This window comes from Dromaius novaehollandiae, chromosome 2 (genome assembly GCF_036370855.1).
Source record: "Dromaius novaehollandiae isolate bDroNov1 chromosome 2, bDroNov1.hap1, whole genome shotgun sequence".
NCBI lineage: Eukaryota > Metazoa > Chordata > Aves > Casuariiformes > Dromaiidae > Dromaius > Dromaius novaehollandiae.
Window position 1 is genome coordinate 56,745,773 of NC_088099.1, and position 20,128 is coordinate 56,765,900.

Consider the following 20,128-nt stretch of genomic DNA (forward strand, 5'->3'; position numbering starts at 1 on the left):
GTGTTCTTCTGTTTAGAGGAGAGCAGCTTAACAGATGATATGAGTCTTTGATCAAAGCAGTTGAAATTTTGGATATATCATTTCGGTAATGACCTGCTTGCTAGCAAACTAGCCTCTCAAAGAAATGTTTCCTTACCCAGACTTTCCTTATGCCTCAGTCTGTATTTTGGCACAGTAACTTAGCCAGCCCTCCATCATGCTATGCCTTATTGAAGTGTCAACACCAAATAGCAGTGCTCAGTAGCCATACTGCCCATTCACTGCTGCTGTCTTTGCTGGCAGTTCATCTGCTCCTGCAAAAGGAAGATGATACTGGTAAGAAGATGTGGAGTAGGGGTGGCTATAAGGAAAGGATCTAGAAACACTGACTAAGATCACAGGTTACTGTGCTCAAAAAAGTGCAAGCACATAGTCCATAACAGTTCCTGTTCCCAAAGGTGTTACAGTCCTAGCAGACAAGTGAGACAAAGGAAATATGATTATCTCCACTTTATGGATGGAAAAATGAGTTAGTAAGAGATTAACTAGCTTATCCAAGGTCACTCAGAGAGTCTGACTGGCACAGGACTTGGACCTAGATTTTCTGAGTTCCTAAAGAAGGATCAATCTCTAAGAAATAGTCTCCTAAGCTATGTTTCTTAATAAAAGAATCTCGTATTAAAACGTTAGAAAAGTAAAAATGCAATTTCTTTACCTTTCAGTTTGATTAATGGATTCTTCACAGCACAACAATAAAACAAGTTCCTTTTATAATATAGAGTATTTGAATCATTTTTTTTTCAGAAAGTAATGATGGGGGGAAAAAAACCCCTTTGATTAATTCCAGGTAGATTTTGCTTTCTCTTTATTTTTTTTGGCTGATAACTTCTAGATATCAAATAGATGTTTTTTAAAGCACCAAGATTTGGCATGATGGTGAGCCAACTAGCAAGAGACCACCCTTTATAGATAATATAATAGTAGAACAAATTGAGTTTCCAGACCTTAATCCTTTAAGAAAAGCAGAAACCAGAGGGGAAAAACTTCCATAGTGTTACTCAGTTGGTTCACCCTGTTTGATTGCTGGTCAGTACGTGAACCCTATTTTAGAAGTGATGTATTTTAGAAGTGATGTTATCTAAAATAAGCTGTTTACAATGTTCTATGGGTTATTACTGTTGCAATACTAGTTTCTAAAGTTCTTGAAAGAAGTCTACATTAAGGCAACGTTCAGAAGACTGTAGGATTGTTTTGTATTCTCTCTGAAATGGAATGTGATTTCATCTGCATCAGGCTGATTTACACAGAGTAATTTTGTTGTTTTGCTTTTGAGCATTTTATGAACTCCCAGAGAGATTATTGACCCCTTCTTAAAAAGTTTGTGATGAGAAGATATACCAATAATAGTCCTATTGTTAGTAATAATGACCATAATGGGCATGAATTCAGCTGTTCTTCTTAGGAGATGAAATATTTTCTTTACTCTTTTATAAGCATAAGGAGCTTAAAAGCAAAGATATGAGGGTCAGGATTTTCTGAGAGTCCCTTTCCAGTGTAATATTGCGGTGTAGAACAGCTGCAGAAACACAGGATGACAACCAACCAGTGATACTCAGTGAATAACAACAGCTAAAGGATTAATCTAAGGATTCATTTTTAATTGTTGTATTGGAGGTTTATTTACTCATTTGTTCAAAACACAAGCAAAATTGCTAACACTTCCTTTATTAAAGGAATTAAATTCAGGACAACGCTTTTATTGTCCATGAGAAATAAGCATGTGATTAAAGTGAAACATAACATAAGCCCAACAGTAGCTTTTCTGCATTATGGCCTAAGGCTCCTGGGCTTCCCCTGTGCAATGTAGAGCCATGTAGAAATACCCAGGCTAGTACAGAGACCTGTCTTCGTTAACAGCGTACCCAAGATAACTAGGCTGAATGAGAAGCAGCCCAATTAGCCTGGGTGAAGGGGACTATCATGTTAGCCCGGGAGGTTGTTTCTTTGGGCTCGACGAGTGTTTCTGCAGCACCCTGCACTTTGCCATATCTGTTTGTACCAAGCTAGTTCAGGTAATTCTGCCAGAGCTGATGGGCATGACGATGCTTCTAGATAGGTGCTTGCCGACACGAGAAAACTTTGGATCGTGGCCATGGTTGTCTGCCCTGTTGTCTATGCAGAGGAGTATCCCCGTGAGGAATCTGGCTGTTTTTCTAGGGCAACCATGTTGGAAAGGTGGGCTGTGATGGATTTGCAACTGCTCTGTAATAATTTATGAATATATATGTTGACCTGGATTTTACCGTAAGACTGTATCAGCTTGTCTGAATAGACAGCAACATGGTGGCAGGCAGGAAGGAAAGGAAAACTCCATGAAAGTTGCCCATGAGCAAGCACAGCAGTTATGAAGAGTGTAAAGACTGGCTCCTGCAGTCTGTCTGGCGCTGCTCCTGCTGAACATGTAAGACTGATTTTGAGCAAACAAGTCAAATAGAAAGATTGGCAGTATGGTTTTAAAAGAACCCTCTCTTAAGAGGTCTGCAGCTATGTAAGGAATCAACAAGGGCTGCTAGGATTTGGTGGTGTCTGAAGAAGTTAATCCTCTTTCTCCAAATCTTTGCTCATCTGTTAAAAGACATGCTTTCATTTTAAGAAATCTGTGTATGTGATTGGAGAGCAGTCACAGGTTTCTGAAGAGAAGAGCTCCAAGGCCCCAGATCCATCATCCTTTAGATGCAGAGATATTCACCCTGTCTGACTCTGGTCATTTAACTTAAACACGTAATTTAGGAGCTAGACTTCCCATATAATTAGGGCTCAGAGGTAGGCCTTTAATGCAGCATCTTACCTCTCTCTGCTGAAATCTAAATCTCTAAGTAAGGCATAGAAGGGCCTGAAGGCATAGGAGGGCCCGAAGGTGGGACTCGGTGTGCCCTGTAGCCGAAGGCTGGGAAAACTGCAAAACTCCTTCTGAGCTGCCTCCTGGGATGAGGTAGGTGCCTTCTCTACATGCCATCCAAGTGAGACACTTAAACATGCACTCTATTGCCTCTATGGTCAATGGAAAAAAAGAGTTTTCTCTAGAAGACAGCTCAGAAAAAGACCTTGACTGATAATCTCTGAATTACATTCCAGAGTATCTGTCTATCAACTGTAGCGGCCAGGGAGGAAGGCCAGCTTGGCAATTTCAGTGTCTAAAAGTTGCTGCTGGGGACACCCCCCAAACAAACAGAAAGAGGACAAAAGTGTAACTGCTGTCTGGGCTGTGTTCCCATAAAGGCTATTTTTGTAGCTTCATGACAGAACATGGGCTTTAGAGGTACTTTACTGCAAGTTTTTTTCTTCTCTACTAGTGTAAGGTATATCAGAATAGTTGTGACACTATTTTGTAAAACTAAAAAGAACACTAGTCAAAAAGACTGCATGTTTCTAAGATCATCACATGTAGATTAAAGGCTCATCTCTTATGCATTGACTTATGTATGCCTATCATCTTTTCTTCTAGATCTTCTACACAGCAGGACTGGTGTATAGGCTTCATGAGATTCAGAAAGATGACAGAAATACATAAGTGTTTTGATTTACCTATAGTCTTCTTTCTTCTATTTCTAATGTAGGATTTAGTATTTTATGATGTGTTGTATGTCGTGTGTCTGATTTAAAATAATTATTTCGATAGTCATTCTTGTGATTCTACTTTTTTTTTCAGCATTCTCATGTTGATACATTAGAATTAGTTATTTCTTTCTATTTGCTCAGCAGTGCTTTGCTTCTGTAAATATAATTCAAGACCTGTAATTTTCTTTCTCCTTGGTGAGATTAATCTCTATATACATTTTTGTACTTCTGTTCTGCTTGGGTAATAGGAACTTTCAAAAAGGTATGTATGACATATTTCTTGTTTTTTATTTGATATAGCAAATCACCTATATTAGGTGATAGCCTATATTAGGCTATTATTTGTTAGTTAAAATTTATAGAGCAACCCTGCATTCCATATATTTTCTCTTCCATCCATATATTTTCTGTTGCACATTTCTTACACACCCATGGAGTCATGTACTTTCAGGGCTTAGTCCTAAAGGCAACCAACTGAACCATGATTGCTTTTTTGTTTCTTACTTACATTCTTTTTTCTTAGTTTTTGTTTTGTGCCTGTTGTCTTCTGTAATTAGGCTTCGAGGATAGTTTTGATGTAGGGTTGCAAATATGTTCCATGTACAATAGCACCATGGAGTTCCCTTCTTTTTATTGCTGCTTCATTGTTCTGTAATATTGCAGTTTGATTATTCATTTGTCTATGTTTGCTTTTAAGTTGCTGGGTTTATAGTGGTAGGGCTTGACTCTTCTCTCATTTATGCTGGTGTAAGCAAAGAGCGGGTCTCCAGCTGCACTAAGTTTTTCTAAACTTTTACCCCCCTTTTGGATGGTAGAGGGTAGTTCAGGAATAATTTCATTATGCACACATTTATTCCACTGCCTTTATTACTACATATGCAATCCAGGTCATTGTAAAGGACAGTTAGTAAGCAGTAGGCAGAAATCTCAGATGCCTGAGAAGAATCTTAACTTGAAATACCTCTGCAATATTATCCCTTGAGTTCTCCTGAGTAAAGCACCTCCTTCAATTGGAATTCTGGGTAATTAATGTATTTAGCAGATTCAAGGTTTGCATGCAATAGCATATGGTCTCAACTGATTCTCTAACTTCTTTCCCTGGGCAAAGAATAGGCAGGAGCAAGGAAGTGAGAGGTCTTGGGTAGGGTTACTTACATTTGAAAAAATACCTGCCCAGCAGATATCTGATATCTGCCTGGCTGTCGCGGCAAGAGAACAAATTAGGCCAATAAGAAATGGTCCCAGCATCAGTCCTACCCAAGACTCTGTGGTGATGCTGGTGGAGAGCCGTCCTTGCTGGGATAGGAGCAGTCCCCCGAGACACTGCTGGTAACATGGGGAGGTGGCTCGAACTGGAGCGGTTCCTGTTGGAGGCAAAACCATCAGCGTTCCACCGGTGGCAGAAGAGGGGTGAACAACGGGAAGTCCTCAGGGCTGCCCACTGTATCACCATCACTCCTTTTTCACAACAGCCACTTGTATGGATGAGTGGATGAGGCGGTGTATCCATGACTACTCATCTCTGCCCAGCGACCCGAAGGCCGGTTAGTGCCAATCATAAATCAGGGGCGTGTAGTACTCTGTAATACAGCTCTTGTGGCTTGACATACAATTTTTCCCCTGATTTTATTTCCTTGAACAGCTGTATGATGAGGGTTATTTATACAAGTGAGTCATCTTTTCTGCATAATAAGTCAGAGTGGTAGGTCTAAAGCTTAAATAAGCATTATATGAATTACTGTAATTCATTTTAAAATAGCAGTTGATAAAATCAAGGTATCATATGTGACATTTACTATGAGAGTTTGAATAAACAAAAAGCCCGAAGGAATGGAAGAATGGATCAGGGATTTCCCCACCATTGCAGTGGCAAGTTGAATAGCAGATTCATCTTATGACAAGTATGAAGAGCATTAATAGTAAAATTAGTATTTTCTAAAGAAGGCATACATTGGCAGATAAAAACTTGAGAGAGAAGACAAGGCTTTCATTTATGCAGGATGTTCTGAAAACATGAACCATCCAAGTTGAACCAATAAATTTATAAGCAGCAGCAGCTTCACACGTGTACTGCAAGCCGCTGGATCTACCTTTTGCTCATGTAATCTACAGTAGGGGGTCTTCACTTTGAAATAGCCCCTTGTAGTTATCCATACCATTTTATGTGCTTCTTAGCTAAAGACCTACGTTTATGAGCTGCTTTGCTAGTCATTTGTATGTTCACTTGTCTCTCTACCTCCGAGTACTTTTTTGGCCTCCGTTAATCTTACCTGTATATATCTTATGGCAGTGTCTTAGGTGCCCAGCCTACATGAAAACCTGAATCGCTAGGTACTGTGCATTAAAGAGGAAGAGTTATTCCACATGCAGATTCATCCTAAAAGAGAAAATTGTTTTTAATTTGCGTCTTGCCTTACTGTAGTATATGTGCATATGTAATCGAGGCCTAATAGACTTCAAGGTTTATTATCTAAATAGAAAACAAACAGGGTGAAAGACAGGGAGTTTTATTATTCCCATTTTCAGTCAGGAAATTAAAGCAATGAAAATATATGGCAGACACAGGACTCCTAGTGAGATTTCTAGATTTCTACCCAGAGACTCTAAACACAAGACTTCCTTCCTCCTCAAATATAATTATTACTATTTCCGTTGCATATACTTTGGAAAGTTTTTCATGTTTCCACATGAAATACTAATTTTCTAACCCTGAACTTTCCTTTTAAGCAAAATCAATGAAAAGCTATTGTTGCTTTTACAGATGCCAGAGAGAATTATTACCATCACAGGCAACAATAAAAAAGATATTTTCACCCTCAGTAGATTGAATTACTGAGAAATAACCTTATAATTATTGTATAAAACACCCTGTTTTAACACTGTTTTTAATATCCATAAAGTTTCTGATTTATTTGTCACTAGGCAGCATCAGTGAGCTAAATTCTGCCCTGCTGTAGGTCGGTGCAATTACGCCAACCTCTGTGGGACTCCACCTGTTAGGCTGATGGATGGCTCTTAAAGGCACGCTGCTTGGGATGGATATTCATCGGGAACAAAGGGAGAGGTCTTGTTTCACTGACACTAATTTAAATAACCGGAGTAATTTTCTTGACATCAAAGGAAATGTTTTGGACTTTAAACAGTATACCAGTTAAATCTGCTGTGAATTAGATGTTTGTCACACTGGTGGGGAGAAAAAGCTTTCTAACGTCCCCTGGTGCGGGATTCAGCAGAGGGCAATGCAAGGCGACCCTCAAACAGACCCTGGGCCCTGGCTCTCGGCATATCTCGGATCAGGTGTTTTAGCAACCTGCGATTCTTAGTGGGCCAGTGGTCTTCAGGAATCAGAAAGGAAATTCTCCCTTAGCACACTCACATTCCCCTCTTTCAGCTACAACCAAAAAAGTGGCTCCTGGACCCACGCAAACTGTTTACACTGGTGAACAGTTTAGACTGGTCATCTCGTTCGCCTTTTTTAGCTGGCTGATGTTCACCAGGTCTGTTGCAACCCAGAATCCTTGCCTCTCTCTGAGTCTGAGCTAAATCTAATAGGATCGTTACCTGTCTGCTGATTACTGTTGCTGAAGGAGGAAACAATTCAATGCCAAATGACTGCACCCTCATCTTGTGTTCAATTAATACGTATTTAAAATGAGACCATCCCTTTTTTGTTTGCCTTTTTTGTCCTTACATTCTTACCATGCCACTGCCCTCCAGTTCTTGATCATTTAGAAGTACTTCCTTACAATCATGTTCAACACAGAAAAAAAATGGGCATGGCATGCTGAAGTCAGGTAAACTTCACCTGTTTGCATCAACTTTAAAATTGTTCTCATTAACTCTTAAGGCAAACTAAAATTAAGCACCGAAGTACTTCAGAGCAAAATAATGGTCAAAGGCAAGTGTGAAAGGAAAAACAAAACAGGACTCGTTGATCTCATGTAAAACATTACCATGAAATTTCCCTTTGTAAGGAAGGAAGTTCAGCTTTAAGTTCTGAAAGCAAAATTCAGCATATACCTTATATTATATGGGGAGTATTCATTTTTATTGCACCTACAAGTAATATGAATGTGATAGGTGCAATGAAGTAGTCCAGTCTTGTTTGCCCTCAGACTGGATTCATCACAGTTTCTGCAATATTTGAGGTACGTTAGGACAAATACATTGTGTGACTGGATTGTCTGCGAGAAAAATTCTTGATCCTGGGCTCACCCTCTTACTGCCAGAATTGGCAGTAGCACCCACCAATACCAGTGGTTGCAAAGAGGTCTGCAGACTGCACTCTTTCCAAAGGAGTATTTTGGCAAGTAGTTGTATATATAAATATATATGTTCCTATGTTCCTCCCACCTCCAAAATGGGGAGTGCAGAAAGGCAAGTACGAATGATTTCCTTGGAAAGAAACATTTCCTCCCAATTTCAAAACACCTATCTGTGATGGGTGATCCATTTTACCTTTTCTTTCAGGGAGTTGTTTTGGGCTAAGCTAAACGTTTTGTGAGACTTGAAGTGTATGTCTTTTCCTTTTTTTTTTTTTTTCATTCCAGATCTGTCTGAACTGTGTTTTGTTATTGTTTTGGTTTTGTTTTAAGGGGGATGAGTAGGGCGGTTGGAGGGAGTTTTTCAGTCTGCAAACAGAAAAATCCATTAATTTCACAGCTGTAGATGGTTTGACTTCAATGGATGGCTTCTCTAGCTTACAGTGGCAAAAAAGCAAAGAGGAATCAGTCCTTTGGTTGTGAATATTTGATTTAAATAAAATATAAGTGTAATTAGCTAATGCCAGAATTCCAAATGAGGCTGTCATTCCCCTCCTTACAGCAGATTTGTAGCCTGTAAGAAGTTAAAGGGGCAGATTCTGATGGTAGTTACCTCTGTTTTACACAGTCGCAATTCCACTGACCTCAATAAAATTGCACCCGGCTTTTGTCAGTGTGGAGAGAAGTCAGAATCAGTCCAAGAACTTGGAACTTACATTCTTTTTAGCACAAAAAAATCCCTTGTTTTGTAAAGCACAAGCATTGCTACAGGGCCCATAAATATTTTGTGAATCTGGTCAACAGATAAAAGTAGAAAATACTTGAACATGAAGAAATTCATCTGTCTGTCTATTGACAGTGCCTTATGGAAGAACAAGAGTCTAGATACAGTAAGGCAATAATGGATTTAATGAAAAAGCTACAGACATTCAGGTTGTAAGCTGAGCTGCTGTTGAAAAAGATAGTACATATTTTTGCCCATATAGCAAATTCCTTGGCTGAATGTCTGTGAGTAGATTTCTATTGATAATAAATATGGAGAAAATTATTTATTGTAAATGATAATTAGACTTTCCCCAGTCTATGTGTTCAACCACTAACAGATACTGGATAGTAAGATCGGCATTATTTCTGACAGTCTGACTTGATACAAAACAGAGGTAGATTAGCAGCCAGATCTTGCCATGACTTATGTTTAAAATACAGCGATATCAGTGTAGGGGTAAATTAATATTTGCATATGATTTTATATAATGACGTATATAAATAACATGGAATAGAAGTCATGTGCAGTCTGTGTCTGTGAAGTGGACAAATCTCAGTCACAAAACATACTAGGACCAACTCACAAATTTACTCAGGGTTGTATTAAGACTTACACGCAGTCTTAACTTTAAGCAGTGTTTGCAGGATCTCAGCCTTAGATTTTAACCTGTTTGCAACTGATCTTTGCAGCAAAAAATTCCTCAGTTTATACTTGCAGTCATCACTCACATTCAGCTAACAGCAGTTCTTCTGTTACCGCAAGCAATATGGAGCTATGCTTTTGTTATAAGAGGATCTCAGTTTCATATACCCTCTTGCCATCAATTTATAGTGCCTAGCACAGTGGCAATTGCAAAGACCTCAGAAACAATACATTGCTAGCTTATATGTTTTTAATTATATTTCCCGGTTTCATTTGCTGGTGGCAACCTGATGTTATTTTGATTGTGCAGAGGTGAAATATGTGCGTTTCAAATACAGCTTTGGAATTGATTAGGAATTAAGATGGCAGCATTACAGATGCAGTAGATTTAGTGCTGCTGTTGCAGCTCTCTGTGAACTCCCACATGGAAAACCTATTGTGATCAGATCCAGAATGACTTGAACAACGTTGCTGAGACTGGAGATAAGAGATCAGAGAAAAGGAATCAAATAGGGAAAAGCAGAAGGAGAGCATAGCGTGGCAAAAAAAGGAAGAACTCCCCCAAATCCACAGGGGAGTCGCAGGAAAGGTGGGGGAGAAAACTAACCTTCCAAGGTAACCAGTAATACTAGAAAAACTGGTAAATGTATTCTCTACACCTCTCAGAAGAACACTGACAGAATTCCAGCTGGAATTACATAGCTGATCCTGCGGCCAGCCCAGCCCCAGGCAGCCTGCGTGAGAGCTCCAGCAGCGCCGCTCCTGCGCCGGGACTTACGGCTCATTTTGGGAGCAGGTTTCTTGCTGACACTGAATCAGATGGAAGTGCCTGGGAGGAGGGAGGGGTCTCTGTGGAAATTTCCCATGTGTGGCTACATTACAGTATTAACACTTCTGCCTTTCTTCTTCTGTGGGAGTTACATTGAGGGCACCAGTTTTGGCATGTTGAACGCATGGTTGCTACCACGTTATATGTAGCTTTATGTACAGAGCAGGACTGCAGGTAAAGAGGTGAACATAATGTGCGTATGTATGTAGAAACAGTGGCTTTAAAGCAGTGTAATCCACCCTGTGTCAGGTAGTGGCCTCTTGTATGTTTAGAGCCAAATTAAAGCTTCCCAAAGTGAATTTGGCAGGAGGTTGCTACCATCTGAGCTGCAATATGCTCACGTAGTGCTGGTGCTAGGAGGCAGTTCCTCTGCAGAGGGGGGACACGGGCTCACCAGCGTTCGTCACTCTAGCTTTAGTGAAGGAGCAGCAGCAGTAACCCCCCACTGATATGCAGACAGCCGAGAGCTGAACAAAGTCATATTCCCAATCCATCACTGGACGATCAGAACTGTAATAAAGCAGTGCAGCGAGGCAAATCCGAACAGGGTCGGGCTTAGGAACCCCCTGCAGCCTTTTTTACTTGCCCTCTCCCCACACACAGGCTTTGGCTCCGGTTACTTGTTTTCAGTAGTAATCGCTCACCCCTTATATTAACTTTATTAGAATTGTGATTTTGATTTCTAGATTTTTGAATGAAACTCTTCCTTCAGCTTTGTTTGTTCACACTTCCCAAATCTCAGTTTGTATACTGAGATTTTCTGCAAACCCCAAATGTCTAAGCAAAACTCAGTCTCAACCGATTTGACATCTTATATGTTCTCCACGCAAAATTGGAAAATAGAGAACTTTTAAAACACACCCATTAGAGTGTTCATGTCATTTCGACACAGGAGTAACTGTACTCGATTAAATCCTTCCAGCTTTCTTGATACCTGGATTCAGAATCAGATCTGGATTTTGGCCTGACCTGTATCTTTGCCTGCAGTCTTTCCACTGCCCTCAGAAGGCATCTGTAATGTTCTTAACTTTGTATTTGGCTTGCAGAAAATCTCGTGAAAGTTGGTGAATCTAGTAGCCAAAGTTTGGAGCTGAAGGCAGACAAAAGAAGAATATTCCCCATAATTTTAGCTTCAGATTTGATCTTGTTCATGTTGAAGTCAATGAGAGATTTGCTGCTAGCTCACATGGAAGCCAACCTTTTCTGTGATGTTATTACATTATAAATAAATGGAAGAATCCAGAACCATTTCCAGCTTCAAAAATGAGGGTCTTGGCAGAGCAGCTGGCTTAGAATTTTAAAGAAGCCTTAAATATGTTCTCAGTCAAAAATGTGTTCCTAAGCATTAAATAGGATTTATTCTTCCAGGGGAAAAAGAGAAGGCCTATACCTAAAAGTCTGGGTTTTTTTAAATGAATGTTCAGATAAATAGTTCCAGGCATGTATACTAAGATTGCATATACTGTAAAACAAGACTGTTTCAGAAAGGCTTACTCAAATACCCAGACATGAAGGGTCATATTTTCATGGTGAGACCTCACATTGCATCTGTAACATTTATTGGTTCATTATCCTTTATATATGTTAATGGTCACATTTACATGTGCACATGGCATTCACACATTCAAATTAAAGGCAAATAAATGTTTTAGATTAAGGAGATTAATTTGTCGTGTCTCTCAGTTGACACCCTTCCTACAGCTGCTGGATCACTGAGACCCCAAGTGCTGGCTCTTATCCGAGGAGACAGATGGCAATTTCCTTTTGATAAGAGTTCATTTTTTTAGCAGCAAGGGAGCCCTGAAGTAACCATTTTTCTTGTGGGGAAAGCATCTTTCAGAAGCTAGATAAATCATTCTAAAATAGACAAATACAGGAACCAAGGAACTAATCAACCTGAAATGAGCTGAGTTTCAGCCCCTCCTGGAGAGTTCAGAAGATCTTCTTTGCTTACATTCTTAGCACACATGGGAGCTACTTTATAAAATTAGAGAATTAAGATACTTTTTTCAGTACTCATTCTCCTCTCATGAGTACCATATACCTTTTAGGATTGGTACTGCTGTAAAATTTCATCAAGTCAGATGAGTTAAGTTCCTTATATTTACAGCATGTTTACACCATGCATAAAATATACAATCATGGATGTTTTAAAGAGCATGTAAACTGAAAGGGTCAGGCAGCTAACCAGACTAAACCAAAATGGCTCTGTTTAATTCAAAAGGGTCTGGAACAGTTTATGTCAGCAGATATTGATCTGGAACATTTCGTACTTATAAATAAATGTGATAAATGTGGACATTTGGAAACCCAAAGGACTAGAGTCTGTGGGCAGTCAGTGGGTCACCTACAAGTACTCAGCAGCTTTTAAAGGAGTCAATCAGCTCTATTACATATTACATCTTTTTGTAATACCTTCTCATTTGCCTGTCTATGCATGTACCTGGGTCTATAAATTGCCCTTCCCTTTTCTCCTCTTCTGTTTGGTAAGCATATAAGGCCCAACCTGAGATATGCTGACAACTTCCATTTACCTTATCTGGCAGGATTAGACCCAAACAGGATTCCTTTCTCCTAGTTTCTTTTCCTCTCTTTTCTCTCCTTCACTAATGGAGCAGATATGAAAATGGCTAGGGTGGTTTCCACTCGCTCCTTGTCTGTGTCCTAATGTCTTCATTGTTATTCATATCTCTAATAGTTTGGTCTTGGAGAACTGGGAACTATATTCGTTGTTTATTTGCTTTGCCATGGCTATATTATAATATGGCTTTTTTGCTCATGTAAATTGTAATCATCGTAGTTTTTAGACAGGTTCCAATTTGACCAGCAGCACTTTGTTTATAAAGACACTGTGAGAAATTTTGTGCATCCTCCTCTGTCCACGTCATATCAGGGCATACAAGAGAGCTGTGTGCTTCCCATCACCTCAGGTCGTGTCGCTTTGCATTGAATCAAGTCATGTCACATCAGTGATACCGCAATCAATACTTATTCGTGATAGAAAATTCAGCATAGCTTTAGACAGCAAATATCTCAGCCACAATAAATGTATATAATGAGCAGCTTAAGTATCTGTGAGAACCAGATATTTTAAGTGTCCCTAGCAAGGCTGTGCTTGCGGATACTCCAGTATCCTCATCTCTACGCTCTATTCTGCACACCAGTGTCTGACATATGTGCATATGCTAAAATGTCTGTCTAATTTGCCTATTTAGAACTCTTACCAGGTACAACCATTTGCAAATACACTTCTATACAATTTTGAAATATCTACATATTATTGGATGGGTCTGAATACTGTAGCTAGGTTGTATAGTTATAGGTTGATCATATCCAGGCACTGTACAAATAACAGTTGTTGACAGGTTCTTTTTTTTTTTTTTTTTTCAGAATTTGGGATTTGCTTCAAACATTTGCCTGCTGGGGCATATTTTCAAAGCTGTGCATGATTAGGCTGGGTGACAGCCATTTTATTAGACATTCTACCCTATTGTTCATTTATACAAGTTAAATGTTGTAATTATCCAATTATATAAGCCTAGAAAAGATGTTGGGGGGAGGGGAAAAATATAAAAAATGTCCCTTGCTGAAATCTGAAATATATAGGGTTCCCATAGTGTTTGATTACAGTATCTTCTTGTATGTAATTAATTTGTTTTGTTTTATGTTACCTATCATTGATTCGCTCTCTTGGTCTTCTTGGGCTCTGCCTTTTCACAGATTTCTTGAAAAACTGAACTATTTTTGCTTAAGACCCTAAAGGTAAATTAAACAGCCAGAGCTCAGGCACCCATAGTTGAAAATTTTGACTGTAAAATTCTATATAAATGCTAAGTAGTCCTCCTATTGTTGATTATTATAAACATTTATTCAGAGCTCATCCCTGTGGTATCTAGGTGCTTTCCCAGGATGAAGTGGAAAAGTCTTTCCAGTGTTCTTGTTAAATTCCGCCAAGGTTTTTGAGATTTCATGTAGGTCCAGGGAGCTATCAATTGGTACAAGATATATATGCATATTGAAGATGACTAGGAAAATAAGCATCAATACCATGTAATGAATTTGCCAGAAGAGCCAGTACAGACTTCCAAGGAACTTCCAAGTGTATGGGTGTCTAGACTGGGATGCTCTGCTCCTATGTCTTCAAGGAATTAAAGATATTTTTGTACTGTTATTGTTATGTATAGTCTGCTGTTACTGGATATGGATGGTAATGCTGATCACAGTAATGAAGATGGCACCAGAGTATCCTCAGATGTCTGTGCCCTGTTTAAAACAGACTCTTTTTTCCTTCAATTCAGATGACTACTATGCAGAATCTATCTTATAACTTGCTGTGAAAAAATGGAAATAAAACTGAATAGATTTTAATGGGCCACTCTGCTCATAATCTAAACACAGATAAAATTCACATAGATTCACAATTAAGGATTCCTACAAAAGCAAATGTTATTCTAATGAAAATTTCTTTTCTATATTCATTTTCCCCACAGTCTGAATAGAAAAAAAAAGTGTCATGTGTTTCTGATTGAGAGCCATTGCTGAGTTCTTCTAAATTTTAAGGTTATTTAAATCAAAGGATTTTGTTGGTTTCCCTTGAAAAGCATTTATTTAGGAAAAACTCCCCAGTAGCTGGATATTGTGTGTAGCTCCCTACAGAAAGGATTGTCTGAGAAGGTAAGAGACTGAGGATCTGTCAGTGATTAATCAAGCAAATTGCTTTTCTACACTAATTTCATCTCTAGGAAGTATCCAGAAATAAAGAATCTTAAAAACCATTCTGAAACATACAGAAACTTTTTTGAAAAAAAAAGTTACTGCTACTCCACAGTATGCCACTTCCTTCTCCATTGCTACCTTCAGTTAAAGTATCTTCATTCCTTAGCCTTTCCCAAAAATCCTTTGAAAAACCCACAGGATCTAAGTTTCTGCTTATACCGGCATTACATAAAATGACCTTACCTTTCAGGTTACACTAAGCAGGCCCAATTTTTCATATGATGGTCTGGCATCCTGAAATATCTTGGCCTTGCATTTCATCAGTCACACCATCTGTTTTGTTTTTTCTTAACGTTTGTTAAGAAAAAGTGAATGGGTGATACTGCAATGAATTAAACTGGTTCTTTGGTTGCCAGGTCAGTGGAATCAAAGTTCAGTATGATAAGCACTTTGAAGAGAAAAGTAAAATTGTTACGTATGCTATCAAATCTGATGTTGTATTCAACATATATGTGAATGCTTGATGAGTTTCTCACAATAAGTTCACGTAGATACTAAGCTGGCTTTGGAAAAAGGAGGAAGAAAATACTCTGCCACAATAAAAAGTATTTGTGGCTCTCAAGAGCTCCTTGCAACATTGATTCCACCATCCTTTTCCTTGAATTGTGATTCCAGAAGACTATTTCCTAAGCCCAAAACTCTCACTTCACTTGTCCCAGTTTTAGGATCTTGAAAGTAGTGCCTCTTTCATCCCCCATTTTTTTAATGGGATCTTTTTATTTGTGTGAATTCTGTTCCCTTCAGTGGAATGGCTCCTGCTGTACACTGAGTTAGAGCAGAACCAGTTTCATATACTTTTCCCGTAAAAGTTCAGCTTTGGGAAGTCAGAAAAATTTACTGAAGCTACTCAGTTATTACAAGATTCTTCCTGATAAAATTTGCTCCTCCAAATAATCGTGTCATTAACAGAGGTGTTCTTGAGAGGGTAGGCCTGTCACTTTAAACTAAGATCGCTATTACCTGCTGCTGTGGTTGGTGTTTTGACCAGGAGCAGAAATTTGGGCAGTAGAACTGACAGCTCCAAAGGTCTCAGCCTTCCAAATTAAATCATTATTTAAATATAGAAACCAAAGGGGAAGAAGCCTTTGTGAGATCTTTCACAATACAGTCCTAATATTTCTAAGAAGTGTTTTCTGGTGTCCAGCCTGCACTAAGAAATAACATTAATCTCTCAAGTCAAAGATACTATTTTTAAAATAATGGCAAGGAAGTTATCCCTTGCCAGAAGGGAAGTTATCTTGTGGTCCAGATATAATGAAATAAAATGCATTTCTCCATTCCCAATTTGCATCTTGATATAAAAGGGGTTAATTTAGCAGAATGTAATTTGCAATCAGCGGCTCACAACAGCTTCCCACAGCGTTCAGAGAAAGATGTATCTTCTCTTTTTTAATCAGACTTATGGGCAGACAGGGATGTGTTTATATGCATTTGGTAGTATCTTACTCTGTGAGTTGGCCCATTCAACGTGATTACTCCTGGAACTGGTACTACCCAGGGTACCTATGCATATCATAGCCTCTGCCATCATTTTTAATAAGTAGCTTATCTCTGTGATGCAACTAAAAGCAATCCTGAGTGTCTCCAGGGTTTGTTTTAATTAGATTTTATTGTTGTATTTGAAAATGTACAGTTTTTGAAAACTGGAGCAAGGAAAATAGAACGGAGATTCTAGGAGATGATAGTCTGGTTTTCAGAAGGCTTTAACCCTTGGTAGTTTCCAGATTCACGAGCTTACTTATTTTCCCCAAATAACTGTTCCTACATGCAACTGAGGCCGTATACTATAGCAGCTGGTTTATTTTGTTAGCTGGTGTCAGATAGCTGTGCAAAATTATTATTTATACCTACAATTAGATGCTAAATAACAGATGTGGTAATTTGTGGGTGCCTAATAAGACAGTTGAAGACAACGCAGTTGAGGGCCTTTTCTAAAAACCATATACTTTTGCTGCAGCCATCATCTTCTCTTTGTTTACAGCTACAAGGTGATTGCAGAAGTCCCAGTGTTGCCCATGAAGGGTTGCAGCGAAGGGCAGAGTTTACCAACTTCTAAGCTGAGCAATAAAGAAGTTACTTATATTGCACTGTTTTGAACAGCAAACTGATGAATTTATCCAAATTTGTTATTTGACATTATACTGCTGTGCTCAGGCAATACCCCTGAAGTCACTGAGGAGTAGATGCACCTACATTTGGTGCTGGCACCTTGTGCAGTCAGGGGAATTGTGTACGCTGTACATGCAGGGACAGATCTTCACCTTATTCATGAGGCACATCTCTATGCTTTTCACTGCTAATAAAGACTGACCCAGCAGTCATTGCAGTTTCACCCTTTGTGTTTTATATGTGCTTGGTTTTCTTGCCATGAGGTGCAGCAGACTGGTTTTGGAGACTCCTATAACAATTCTTTGCAAATCAAAATATTTCCTCCAACAATGTCATGTTTTCTGCCCAGCATTGCTACTAATCTTTATTTAGTTATCTACTTTACAATTTCTAGAGAGACTGGATGTGCCCAAGGCACCCCTTTAGGCAACACTTTATATCAAGGTTCCATTTATAAATACTTCATGAAGGGCTAATAAATGATTAATAGATGTTTTAATGTATGACCAATCAATTGCTGTGGATTTCGTAATGTGCAACAGACAAGTAGGTTTCTTATAAGCATAGATTATAACCATATCTGACATCTTCTACTGATGGGCTTCTAAACATCTATAACATACACACTACTCATATCTGTAACATGCTTAAAACATCTACTAATCACTGATTAATTTTTTATAACCTATTTTGAAGTGGAGCCTGTCTGTGGAGCATATCCCTTACTGGTGTCTGTGACTCCCCATTTCCACAGGATTGAAAATTCACTTATCATCTCAGGACTTAAAACTCCTGTTAATTTCAGCTCTAATGTCAACCTTTTTTGAGTTAGCTTCAGCATTTTTACAAAAACATAAGAAAAAGTGTCTTTGCTGCCCCAGACTTCTTTGCTCTATCAAACTTCTGCCCACGCTACTATGCATTTTGCGAGCCCTGCTATATGCAGTGATTTTTAGGGGGCCAAGCCATACTAAACTATGTTGTCACTCTGTTGAACTCAGTTTTTGTGATTGTTACTGAGGCAGCTGTCTCAGTGGCAGTTCCTGGCTTTTTCCTGTACTGTCATCTCTGTGCACATGGTTCAAAGTTTCTTCACTCTCAGAAGAGGATGAGGAAATATAAACTTAACAATAAACCGGTGAACAAAGTATCTCCCAGAGGACACTTGATTCTGACAGGGGAACAAATATTTCACATGTTTTGTAAACCCAAGCGTTGATGTGAGTGCTCCTCTGTGGGATTCAGATAGTCCCCTAAGGTGAAAGCCACATGTGGGCTCAAGGCTGTATATGAAGTACATAGTTAGAACACCCTAAAGTGCATGTTAAGACTACCTGCCTGAAAATTTTGTGTGAGCCAGAAATTAGTCATTCACAGATGAGAAACAGAAAGTTTCTTAGGACCTTTCTCTCATATTTTGCAAAGGAAAATTTTGAATCTTCAGTTGATTTCTGCTGAAGTTAATCATAGAGTTGAGTTCCAAGCTGTGATTTATCTAGATGTTGAGACCAATTGTTCGACAATATAAACTGGAAGGAGCTGCAGGTTTTTCTCATTTCTGGGGTCATTAGCTAAATAGTCTCTGTTCTGAAGTGTATCCCCAAGGAAATGTCCCAATCCTGTTCAAATCACATGCTGATCTTTCACTGAATTCTGTTAACAGCAGCATTAAGTGGCTACACCTGTGGCATTAGGCTGTTACAGCTACAGACACAAGACAGGCATAACTCCCCTTCCTCCCCAAAGCAAAGAACACCAGGGAAAAAGAGAATTTTGTTCTTCAGTATTTGTATGGAATTTCCTCTGGGTTTTTTAAATCCATTCATCGTCAAAGAGACCGGTGCCTCGGAAATAAGAACCTCTCAAAACTACTCAGGCTCTGGGAGCAGCCAGAGTTTTCCTCCTTGTTAGCACAAATGCCTTTATCTTTGCCAGTTAGCACTTTGCGTTCCTGTGTTTATCGGTGGCTTTACCATGATCTTTTCTTTCTTTTTTTTTCAGCTGGTTAATAATCCCCTAGCAAGTCAAGCAGCAGCGGCTGCAGCGGTGGCAGCCATGGGCTCCATAGCCAGCTCGCAGGCCTTTGGCAACGCGCTCTCCAGCCTCCAGGGGGTCACAGGTCAGCTCGTCACTAATGCACAAGGACAGGTGAGTCGAAGATAGGCAAAACGGTGAATTTTGACGGCAGGCCGATCCTGGGACAAAAATGAGTTCCGCTTGTCTGACAGCAATTTGAAAGTGCACATATTGGAGATAAATAAATATTGATTTGGCAGACAAGGTAAGAAATGGAAAGTCTGAGAACTGGGAAGAAGTTAGGAGGTGCTACAAAGTGCTCTCGAGCCAGAAGTGGGTTTGGGTTTTTTTTTTAATCCAGCCTTTTGCAGAGATCACAGTAACATAATAACGTGGTATTTTAAATGTGTGTAGGTCACTACTGACTCTCGCACTTCTTCCATAGATAACGGCCTAATGACGGAGAACTATATTAATGTGCTGTTGTACTGTTAAGACTATGCTTTTCCCTGTTTCCTTTTCCTTTTTCCTTTTTTTTCTTGCAAGCTGTAGCATTTATTTATTACTTCTCTGTGAGACTTTTATAAAAAGGTATTAAATTTTCTAAGTAAGAGGACAAAGCTTAATCTGTAATGAGGTATCCCCGATGGATTTAATCGGGTGGCTTACGCATTTGCTGATTTAACCAAAATCGGTAATTTGCAATGAATCTGACAGGCTGTAATGCAAATTTGGGAGACTTTCGTTTTTTAAAAAAATTTCTGAATAGAAATTTGAACAAGGTTTATGATGTGTGTAAAACAGAAATTGTGCATTATCTATATTTGGGGAGCTGTTCATTTGTTATAAACTGTTTCAGTTCTGGTCTTAATAAGATGCAGAAAGATGCATGCCTGAATTTATATATGTAAATAACTCCACTGATGCAACATACTTAAGTACCTTTCAGAACCGTGACTGCTGTCATTCTTTATTCCAGTTACCAGGAATAAAATAAACACAACTGCTTGTTTCATGTAAAGTCACTGTAACCAATCTATTAATGTAGCTTAAGACTGGAAACGGTAACTGAGTAATATATATGATATTATTATAAATCCTACAAATTAGGTATACAGTAATATCCAAAGT

The 20,128-nt window shown here is 38.9% G+C and overlaps 1 protein-coding gene across 1 annotated transcript in view; it reads left to right on the forward strand.

The window, feature by feature from the left end:
- The window catches only part of POU6F2 (POU class 6 homeobox 2), a 252,350-nt gene that overhangs the window by 175,646 nt on the left and 56,576 nt on the right, over positions 1–20,128 (forward strand). Inside the window, exon 5 of the mRNA XM_026121391.2 lies at positions 18,983–19,129. Coding sequence (XP_025977176.2) covers positions 18,983–19,129 — 147 coding nt within the window. The remainder of the gene's footprint in view (positions 1–18,982; positions 19,130–20,128) is intronic.